This window comes from Pocillopora damicornis, chromosome 10, assembly GCF_964200805.1.
Source record: "Pocillopora damicornis chromosome 10, jaPocDami1.2, whole genome shotgun sequence".
Classification (NCBI taxonomy): Eukaryota; Metazoa; Cnidaria; class Anthozoa; order Scleractinia; family Pocilloporidae; genus Pocillopora; species Pocillopora damicornis.
In genome coordinates this window covers 4,004,622-4,016,194 of record NC_142679.1, presented here as the reverse complement: position 1 = coordinate 4,016,194, position 11,573 = coordinate 4,004,622, and the positions used below count along the sequence as shown (strand labels likewise).

Genomic DNA, 11,573 nt, shown 5'->3' with positions numbered 1-11,573 from the left:
GATTTCCTTGTACTCTTACTATTTATGAAAGTGACGGACGAAGGGGGGGAGGAGACACCTGTTTGATATTATGGCAAGGGGGGTGGGTGCTTATAGGCTGAATTGTATTGGCAGTTTGATTGGTTCTTATGCAATATCTAATTTTCTTACTGCATTTTGATGTCTTCTGTGGTCAAATTCCCGATCAGATGCATGGCAATGACAAAATTATTTGTTAATTTTACAATTAACTGAATTAAACACCCAATTTCCACAATTACATGGAATCTTTTTGTTTCCTTTCATTTCATTTTAATTCTATACCACTACATGTCAGACAAATGTTATCCATGATTAGATTTATTTTGTTTTCTATTGCCCTTGCTGCAACAGCAGTAAAAAATCAAAAGATAATGATGTAGCACTGTTGGATATGAAAAACGTAAAAAACCCATTGGTAGAAAAAGTGGAAATGTATTCCCTGAATTCGAACAGATGCCAATGGCAAAGGGAATTTAGTCACAAAATAAAAAGTAGATGAATAACAGCCAATATACACATTGCAGTATAAAAGTGTACAAGTAAAAAATATATCTATCAATAAAAAATAGTACATACAAAAGTAATGTTCAGGGTTGATACAGGCCAAGAATGTTTCATTATATCGCAATCTAATAAAAGATGGAAAATGTAGTATGTTTTATTTCCGGGACAAGTTGTATCTATTCCCCTCTGTTTCTGTACTGAAAATTATAAATGTCCCCTCAATTTGCATGCTTAAATTCCAGACATTATTAAATTAAAATACACATACATCGCTTGTTCAACATTGATATCCTCTACATTAAATAAAGGACTTGATCATAAATCTTCAACGGATGAATACTCCTCCAGGTGCTTGGATAACATTTCCTACTACAGGTGTCTCTAGATACATTCTGAGATCTCTTACTTTGTTAATTAAGTCACAACGTATGAAGGGGCTAAATTCTTCAAACAAGTTTGAAGTTTTGATAAAAAAATGCGGACAAGGCGGAAATGTCAAACAATTCTCAAGCATTGAAAGTAGGTTCTTAAGCCTTTCCTCACAATAATCATATCTCCACAAGGAGGAATGTGTAATCTCACGTAGGTAAAAGCAGATTGTTTTGAAATGGTATGAAGACAAGGGCTTCAGGTAAGGCCCAAATGTTTTCAGTTTCCGTAAAACCTGCCTTAAACAATTTTGATTTCCATCTGCAACACCTCCCAAGTTAAACAGTCTCATCTCAGCAGCTGAAAAGCTGAACTTCCAGCAGAAATCTTTAAATTGTTCAGGACCGGTAGGTCTCTTTGCAACTAAATGACATCCATCTTGAAAAACTATTAGTTGTAAATGGTTCTGATCTGGCCAAACTGAAACAGATTCAAAACAACAGTAATTGTATTGTGATTCATGCCATAAAGTTTTTGTCTGCTCTACAATGAACCGGCTACAAGTGAGTCAATAAAAGGGGAAGGGGGGAGGAAAACTGGGGGAAGCCCATGACTTGAAAATTAAAGGAGCTCTCTACTAAGTAGTAATCCTTTCCACTTGGAAGGACCTGTTACCCTTGAAGTAGCCAACACAAGCATGGCATAGATTGAGAAATCTGATACCTCGAGGCCTCGTGGTCCATTCCTCAGCAACAACAGGCCACTGAACTCGGATAGCCAAAGTCAAGTTCACAGAAATATGTCTTCCATTTGGAGTAGTTATTTTTAGGGTTACTGCTGGACCATGTACCTCGACAACAACAACATCACCATAATTTCTGGAATTGAATATAAACACCGGAGTTAATATTGTCTCAAAATGTTGTCTTGAATTCACTACATAGCCTCTCCCCAAAATGTCAAATGTTTTGAATTCTTAAAAACTGGTTAATTAGACAATAATTACTCAAAACCCAGGAGAATCAGTTGATTGCACAAGGTGTCATGGTCTGCGTAAGGTTAGTCCTGAAAAGGACTTCTTCTGTGTTTATGATTGGTGTGACATTTCAACAAAATTAAAGTTGAAAACACATTAGAGGGGCAGGGAGGGTCAAATTGGCAAACAAGCCCATTGCAGTTCAAAGTTTAAGTTCTTCTTCTCACTTTATCGAGAGCTCCCTTTCATTAAGGGGGTCCCCTAAATGCATCCCCTTGCTATTCTATACTGCATGATAAAACTTCAATAGAAAATTTCTCTACACTATGCCACCATCACCACCATTTACTTGAAACAGCATCAGAGAATTAACAGTGTTTGAAATTTATTTCTTCGCTGCCTCAGCAAACAGCAAGGTGATATGCCTGAGTCACATTAGAACTTTATTGTTCCCAAAGGGCTTTTGGGAATTAATCCGTACCTCTGAAGTACAAAGACAGCCATTTCAACACAACGAACAAATTGCATTTTCACTGATGTAGCATTCAATAATCCATGTTCATTAGCACAATCTCTGAGCCTCCGCCAATCTTTGTCATAAAGCTTGATCATGGTAAACTCTATAATACAAAATGTTTGTAAGAAACAGGTAATTCCATTCGGAGGGTTATGCAGATAAGGTTATTGCGTGATATTGCACCACAAGGTGTACATACGCCATTAAAATTGCACTGAAAAATTAACAGCTGAGTTGTAATATTTATATTGCCCTCGGAAGTGTTAAATACTCATTGATGATAGCCAAACAAACATACGATACAATACAAGAACTAGACTTCCACAAATAACACGTATGTTTCAATCAATATTTATCCACAAACTAGTACCTGTACATCAGTACATGTGTTGATTTGCTAGAGCAAACAACATATGTAAATATAAATTGATTATAGAGAAGAGTGTTGAACTCAGTTATGTGTGTATGTATATATATGTATGTATATATATGTATATATATATATATATATATATATGTATATATATATATATATGTATGTATATATGTATATATATGTATGTATATAATATTTATGTATATATATATTGATCCTAACCTGCCGAGAATGGAATAGGAGACAGTTGAAAACATCTGATTGGTAAAATCAGCATCAAATCAATGTCTGCTGACGCATCTACTTGAGTTCCTTCAAAAGAACTCCCACATGGGATGATAAAAAAGGATCCAAAACACGGCTCAACGTAATCAATAATGTTTCTGACGATCGGTGGACATCTGTCGAAGGCCCGCAGAACGTCGGGCGGCCTATTCATACTAAAACGTTCCTACACAGAGCAAGAATACATGTCACGTTGCTGTACAAAGAACGCTTTAGAACATTATATGATCTTTCGTTTTCTTAAAATGTAGCCTTGTTTCGTTTTGATTGCGTGCCCCGCCGCATGAGAGGACGGATATGGCTTTTACTGCAAGTATCATCTCCCGTTATTTCCGCGGGTCTGTTGGGAATGTGTTAAAGCATGTCACACTGTAGGAGATCAACTTATCATCGCTTGTTATTGGGGTCCTGGTTTGTGTTGTAATGCGACTCCATAACCTTTCAAACTATCGAGATCAATGTGTCATCGCTCATGAATGGAGTCCTGGTTAATGTTATCAATGTCGTAATATGTATAGGAAATCGTATGAACGCGAGTGCATTTCGTGATTTATGGGCACGAGTGATGTTTTGAAAGTTCTCAAAATTGCACGAGCCGTAGGCGAGTGCAATTTGAGAACTTTCAAAACATCACGAGTGACCATAAATCACGAAATGCACGAGCAGGTTCATACGATTTTTTATTTATTATATTCTCGATTTTTTTATAATTTGGTGTTCAAATTTGGCGCTTCCCCGGTGTTTCCATGGCAACTTCTCCGTATTGCACTCTATAACCTCTATTGCACTCTATAACCTATTTATGCATTCATCATTGACCAATCAGAAACGCGATATTTTGTTGAGTATATGATAAGATTCTTTAATCTTAATAAAAGACTCCATTCTTTTGTCTGTTGTCCTGTTGTCTTAACTGGCTTTCGACCACGAGTTGTTTGTTAGTGGTAGGATGGCATGTTCTTTCTACGACATATTTGTAGGTATGCAGCTATCCCGTATGGTGAATAACTAAAAGCGCTTTCCAGTAGCCGTTTGGTAAACGGCTTTCTCCCAGATCTTCACGGTCAATTGATTTCGTGGGCGTATCGAAATATCGAGCCAGACACCTTTAACGCATGCGTATTTGTCTTCAATTAGTCTGTCAAAAATACTATTTACATTTCGAGCATGTCTAATCAGCACGACTTATTTAGTATGCGAGGAACTATGAGAAATGTTAACTTGTAGAGGTGAGTCAGTGGAGTTATGGTTATCCTCCCACCTTTAGATTTTTAGCGCGAACATAGCTTACATACACGGATACACAGGATAGGTACGAGATGAGAGATGAATATGATTTGCTAAAGTAACAATGGAAACAAAATGTTATCTTGCACATGCCTAATTCTTCTATTCTTGATTATTTTCTTATTCTTCCTTTCTTTCCCAATATTTCAACTACAAGAAGGCTTAGGCTCAAATAATTTATTATACCATTTTTGCCTACATTTATGTCATTCTAGATCTCACAGTGAACACTAATGTAATAGGGAACACAGTTGTATGGCAGATGATAATGATCAAATGAATAAGTCTACTGAATTCATTTAAAAGTACTATGTTTACACACTAGATGGATGGTACCATTGACAAGGATAAGTCTCAAAACAGGTCAAAGCCTATCATTTGGTCACATAGAAACACACCCAAACTACTGTGTCATGCACCAGGTCTGTTAGTAAGGGCTATTCTTCAGGGTTCTGATATTCAAAATTACACCAGAGTTAAGATAGCGTGCACTTATTTCTAAGAACTCAGAAAACAACACACCAGAACAGATGGGTTCTCAAGGCAACCCACCCAGTTTTAACTTTGTTTATTTACTTTTAGATATGCAAACAAGTTATACTTGGTTTTACTTCCAACTGGTCAAGAAATTGGCATTGAGACTTTGTAGCTAATGTTTAACAATGGAAAGCCAATAATGATGATAATTAGTTATTATTACAGAAAACTATACCATAAAATTTGACACTGAGTTACTGAAAACAACTCATACTTCATAATATGGGATTAACACAAACATGCTGGCACACATTTTGCAATTTATTTTCCAATTGTATACCTGGCCATCCATCCAACATTGTGACCTTTCTGTACTGCTGGAACTGTTTTTGTGATAAATTTTTTTTGTTTTTAATTTACTGTGGTGTGACTTTCCCTAATCCCGCTGCTAACTGTGGAAGAGGGCAGACTAATACAGAGGGTTTCCACCAGCAGCCTACATGCAGTTTTCTTTTTGTTTCCAACCAAAATTGATCATCTCAAGGTGATGTTTGTCTCTGTTGACAGGAATCAGCAAACTAGCAAAAATGTGTCATTTTGGCTGATCCAGAATTATCCATAGCCATAAGTTGCCCCCAAGCAATGGGAGGTGATGGAAATTCTATAGGCTAGGGATCTAAAAAAGGCTGCCAAATGGTGCAAAGAAAAGTATTGAGGCTAAATTACATGCCTAATATGATTTTCATGTTTTCACATGTGGATAATTATTAGCAAGTATTTCCTCTGACGAAAACATTGCTAGAGTTAAACACTTGCTAAATTTTTGCATCTGTAATTTAACACAATAGCTGCCACTGTTACCAAGAAACAAATATCTTTTAACTGAATTTCAACTCTGGTTGACTTTATTTTTTAAAAAATGTGTATATATTTAAGTAAGTTAGTTACTTATTCATTTAGTTATTTACTTATTCAAGTCTTTTTGTTTTGATTGTTCTGGATGTTATTGCTATGAGAACAATTAGGAGAAGCCTGTCTTAGACAAAACCTTTTCATATATTTTCCTTTATCAGAGCTATAAAGTCAGTGAAGAAAATTGTCATCTAATCAATTCATCTAACAACTTAAGGGCAATCTTCAGGCTCTACATGTACATCACTGGACTTGGCATAGCCAAAAAGCTAAGAAACATTGCTGAGAAACATATTGTGACTTTGTAAGTTTCTTGCAACCTAAACTACAAGGTGAGGCCTTCATCACTAGCAAGAAAGGTTATGTTATAGGACAGTATGTTGTTAAGTAGGGAAACTGGTCATAACTATTTTGTATAGGAAGGTCCTCAATTGGAAAAAAAAAGCCAGGTGGCTCTTGTTGTCATCCTCATCCAGCAATACACTTCTTGAATATCTTCACAAAAGTAAATACCGGGAAAGAGCACAACCTCCCCTTGTTGTTTTACTAGCCCACTGAATCATTGCTTGTCAGTGAACTGTTAACTTTCCCTAATATACCTTTGGATTCTTTGCAATACAATAGTTTACTGACTGTTGTGGATGTATTTTCTTCCCCTTTGAACTCCATCACTAGAGATATAGGCTCTCTTTCAAGCTGGATTCCTATTATTGCAGGAATGTTTTTGTGTGTGAGAGTCTGCATGATTTGTGCCTCCTTTACCATCTCTTTAGTGCTTTGCATCAGACATTGTTTTTCTACCACAAGAACGTTTAATCTTGTGAAAGATTTTAAAATGCACTGGCCATATGAACCCTGTCCAAGTATTAATTCCTTTTCACTGATTGGTTGAAGCTCAGATGGATCAATTAAATTAACAGTGGCAAATTGCTACTGGGTGGTCCTGATTTTGTATTCATGTCTCTAATCTGGAATAAAGTAATATTTTATTTTATAAACAGAGGAAAAGTGAAGCTGGTCAGCTTAATAAGATTCACATGCTAGATTGTGTAATAAGTGGTAATAGGACTGAGTAGTCTTTGGTCTGTAATCATATGAGTGATAACAAAATCAGACGACTGCATAGTGGGAGTACAATTTGTTTATCACGAGTGTGATTACAGGCTGAAACGAATGACACAAAGTCCTTTTACCAATTAATCATAAAAATGACAATTTCCAAATTAAAAAGAACACTTAAATATTGTCATTGCTCAAGGGAAACCAATTCACCGTTTTGAAGAAACGGAATCTATACACTGTTTCTATGGTGATTGAAACCAAGGTTGTGATTGATTGATTTAAACCACAACTTTGAATGTGATTGGTTGACTTAAACTACAACTTTGAATGTATTTGGCTTATTGAACTGTCCAACAACAACTTGGCAAGTGAATTAGTGGAAAATAGGAGTTTTTAAAACTAATCACAATCGAGGAAATTGTAATTCCTATGTTAATAGATTTATTGATAAACTTTATCCCTTTCATATAATACAAACAGAACTTTCCAAAATTCCCTGACTATTAAGGTACTGACCTATCCATGATAAAAATAAAATTTCCCTGATGAAATGGATACAAAATGTCCATTCTCCTCTTCTTCATTAAAGCATTGCTGAGATCATCTGAAATATTTCTTCCAGCATGGTATGAAACTCAGTGGTGTAAAAACTTTAATCTCCCTGACTTTTCCCTGACCTTGAAATTTCTATCCCTGGCCATTTTTTGATCTGTGGTAACCTTGGTAGGGCAAGATCAACATTACATAGCAAGATGGAAGGGAAAATGCTCAAAGCTCAATGACTGTCCTTTTCAGACGAAAGTTTTGCCTGTCTGCTTGGCAAACAGAAATGAATGAATTCCCGCTAAATCATTTCAGAATGTGGCAATTTCAAAGGAATTCCTTGCCTTATTTTACGAAAATGATTGTAGTTTTTTTTTCATTTCATCATGAAAAGGAGACGAATTTTGAGGGCTACACTCTCCCCTCCCCCTATGAGTTTATGTTGAAGTCAACCCCAGGACGTTTTGTACAATGCACGACAATGCTAGTTTGATTACGTTCAGCTTCAGTTCGGTGATATGGTTTTTTGTAACAAACTGCTCATTTTCTGATACCTATTTTATTCTATTTTGACGCTAACCGAGTACCTACCTTGGTTTTGTCCAGGGTCTTTTTATTCTGTTCGACTAATGCTTTCCATTTGCCATAATACATTCGCGCCAATCCCTTAGCGCGAGAATATGCATCTCTTTCCTTTTGTGTTCTCATTTCTCTGTTCTCCCTTTCCCTAGCTGTCCTTGACAATCGTTTACGTTTCCTCCTTTGATTTCGCATCCTGCGTTTTTCTTCGATTGTATTTTCCCGAGATCGTCGTAGCATGATTACTTTGCCAAGCACGCGCCAAGCGCGCGCTTTTTGTTGGCGATCGCCTTCGGTACTCGATTCGCTGTGGCTGAGTTTGTGCCCGCGTTTCCATACCGATATAATGTTGTGGAAAATTCTAGTGGACAGCGGCCTATATCAACGTGATAAGACGATAAAAATTAACCGGAAAGCTTTGTTCGCAGTGAATGTACAACTACGAAGAATTAATGTGGATGAAACAGGGTACAAGGTTTATGCAAGGACTACCAGAAAAAAATCAAAGTGCTCTGTGAGCAAACTCGTGAATTGACACATGATTTTTTAGATTATGTTTAATGTTATCTGGTTTAGGGGATTTGGTGGTTGATTGTCATATCTGGAGTACGAGCAGTAGTTCAGTGTTCGCTAATGTAGCAAAGAAACAAAGTAACGTTGGGATAAGAAGGCATTATAATTGAAATGATCATGCTATTACATTTGACAAGGTGGATGATGTCATGTGTTTTAAACGTCTATCATTTTTGTTTCTGGTTCAAAAGAAAAGGTTGGAAGTAAATGTGGGTGAAAAGTGAAATTTACTGTCTTTCGTTGTAAATATTTGAAAATCAAGGCAATACTTTCTTAATGAAAACATTAACGATTGCCTCTTCATCAAATGAGACAAACGGGAACGAGTTTTGAGTGATATAACTAAGCCAAGCCTGCCACCGTCATTTTGAATCTCCGCCTGGGTAGATTTAAGTCACGTGCTAGGCAACGTATAATCAATAACAAGATAGAATTTCATTTCAGGCCTATTTATCAGTTTTGTGGTGTGTAACTTTCGCATTTTAGTACGTTGTATGTATGTTGAATCTTCAAATTGTGTTGAAACTTAAAAGAAAATTGTTCTTTAAAAATTCACTGAAATCGGTAGCTAAAATTGTTTGTTTAGGTGTTATTTGATTTTCGTGTTAACTTGTTATTTCGTCAGTCGCCGGCATCTTTTGTTGCTTCACACAGGAAAAACACGCGACGAAACGTAATGATCAATTTTGTCCTCAATCTCACGCTCTAACAGAAAAAGCTTTTGAACATCTGTAAACTCCGTGCGCTTCGCAGTAAGTGATATTTTCAATGAATCTTCGGATTGTTTTCAAGTTCAAGGATTGTAAATTACAATTTTATGAAAAACGAAGGTTGTTCTGTTATTTCAGTGTGAATCCTTGCATGCCTGCCGGTCGCTGGCGCCGCTTGTTGAAACTAAAACGAATAAAAAAACTCTTTTAAGATTATCATTGGCTTCTTTTCACCCTACCACTATTCTTAGCAACAAAGGTCGCCATTTCGTCTGTTTGTTGCTCGCCAAAAACTATAAAATGCACTCAAAAGCCTAAAATCTAAAAAAAGTTTACAGGAATCGACCAATCGAGCGAGCGAGCGAGCGTGCGAATGCTATTCCCCACATCGTATCTATAACTCGCTCTTGCGCATGCGCGCAATTCATGAGTTAAAAAGGAGAAGAATCTAGTGATGGAATTTAAAAAAGGTAAGGAATACGACGAGGAATGGCGAAAGAATCTCAACTGTTGGGTAGTTACCCGAAAAATATGTTTTTGATGAGAGTCTGTTGAGACTTCACTGGACGTTTCTGTATTTCTATAGGCCGTCAGCAATTGGAGATTTTCAGAGTGCTAACATAACTTGACATGTGGTCACTCAAAGGCGTGAATTGTTGGAAAGACTTTAAGATCGTCCGCTATGTTGGCAACCCCAGCACAACCCCTTAATACGTCTCTGATAATTTGCTGACATTTCTCTGGTGCCGATGTCGCTCCAAATATCAACCGCTTGTACCGATACAGCCCTCTGTGCGTGACAAACGTAGTGATGAGGCGACTTTCCTCAATGAGTAGAAACTATTGAAAACCCCACTTGAGATCTATCATGCTAAACACGGTACTTCCGTTCATGTCGCGTAAAACAGCACCTCTACGGTTGAAATTGGATGCTGCCCCCTGACGATTGATTCATTCGCTCGGCGCATGTCAACACATGCACAGGCCCTTACGTCACCGTCACCTTTGGAAACAACCACCAACGGCGAAATCCATCCCGACGGCCCTTCCGTCACTTTCTCAAAAATGTCGAGTTTCAAAAGTTCATCAAGCTTTGCATCCACCTTCTCTTGCAACCCGAAAGGGAATCTGCGTACATGCTGCGCCATAGGCTTCACCGATTCACCAACACGCAGTTCTAAGTCGTAACCCCTCAAAAGTACAAAGTGCAAGTGCTTGTATTTCTCTGTAACATTACCGTTCGGTCGTCCACCGGCCACCGTCAACACTGTTTGCCTGAAAAAGGACCAACGCGCAGCAGGTTTAGCGCCTCGGCGAAGAAAAAATAAGCAGAGAGTTCCAATAGTGCAGAATGAAAACAATTTTACTTATCATAGGCTTTAAGAACGACTTGTAATAGGAGTAGTTTCTTCGTTCTTGTTCAGAAACTGTTTAATGTTATTATTTTAGAAAATCAGACCAAGTTATTTCTGTGACAAGACTCAATAGTCTCCACTATTTTTATGACGTTTCGTATCAATGTTGAATCGCATCAGAAGACGCAGACTTATTGTAACAATTTCAATAGTTCAAATGCAGAAGTTTGCTCACATCTAACTCTTGCATATACTGTATGACTCGTTATAATAAATGCGGTAGAATTGGGACGAGATGGCTGGTTTTTTTTTTTTACCTTTATTGAGGAATGTTGTGTTGAGATTGAAAAGAACATTGACAAAAAGCTTGCAAATAGAATTAGTTACCAAATATGATACAAAGGATGCCTAAAAGGAAAGTCTGGTAGGGGGCGCAAATCTGCGAAGGGGAGTCCATATCCGCTAGCAGATTTGGACTCGGGGGGTGGGGGTCCATATCCGATAGCGGGGATCCAAATCTGCCAAGGGGGGTATATATCCGCTAGCGGATTTGGACCGGGGGACCCCAAATCCGCTGGCGGATATGGACCGGGGGTCCAAATTTGCGAAGGGGGGTACATATCCGCTGGCGGATTCGGACCGGGGGGCCCCAAATCCGCTGGCGGATATGAACCGGGGGTCCAAATTTGCGAAGGGGGGTACATATCCGCTAGCGGATTTGGACCGGGGGGCCCCAAATCCTCTGGCGGATATGGACCGGGGGTCCAAATTTGCGAAGGGGGGGTACATATCCGCTAGCGGATTTGGACCGGGGGGCCCCAAATCCGCTGGCGGATATGGACCGGGGGTCCAAATTTGCGAAGGGGGGTACATATCCGTTAGCGGATTTGGACCGGGGGGCCCCAAATCCGCTGGCGGATATGGACCGGGGATCCAAATCTGCGAAGGGGGGTCCATCTCCGCTGTGACACCCCATCCCTCGCCCTCCACTGGGACAACATCTTTTGCTAAATAACTGTATGTCTCT

General features: G+C 38.3%; 2 protein-coding genes and 1 long non-coding RNA gene across 3 annotated transcripts; 1 reads left to right on the top strand and 2 right to left on the bottom strand.

Moving 5' to 3' along the window:
• Nucleotides 1-268: 268 nt before the first annotated feature.
• On the bottom strand, nt 269-3,527 carry LOC113677638 (cyclic GMP-AMP synthase-like receptor 1). The gene is made up of 4 exons (XM_089183620.1): nt 2,986-3,527; nt 2,352-2,490; nt 1,618-1,772; nt 269-1,374 (listed from the first exon to the last, which is right to left on the bottom strand). Exons 1-4 carry the CDS (start codon nt 3,200-3,202, stop codon nt 851-853), a joined length of 1,035 nt encoding a protein of 344 aa, XP_089039746.1. The 5' UTR covers nt 3,203-3,527; the 3' UTR covers nt 269-850.
• Nucleotides 3,528-4,054: 527 nt separating this feature from the next.
• Nucleotides 4,055-6,032, top strand: LOC149038526 (uncharacterized). Its single transcript, XM_089183621.1, has 4 exons — nt 4,055-4,277; nt 4,661-4,757; nt 5,274-5,356; nt 5,886-6,032. Exons 2-4 carry the CDS (start codon nt 4,661-4,663, stop codon nt 6,030-6,032), a joined length of 327 nt encoding a protein of 108 aa, XP_089039747.1. The 5' UTR covers nt 4,055-4,277.
• Nucleotides 6,033-6,555: 523 nt separating this feature from the next.
• Nucleotides 6,556-8,265, bottom strand: LOC149038525 (uncharacterized). The gene is made up of 2 exons (XR_016180072.1): nt 7,921-8,265; nt 6,556-6,692 (listed from the first exon to the last, which is right to left on the bottom strand). It is a non-coding gene; the product is annotated as an uncharacterized LOC149038525 (long non-coding RNA).
• Nucleotides 8,266-11,573: the final 3,308 nt, after the last annotated feature.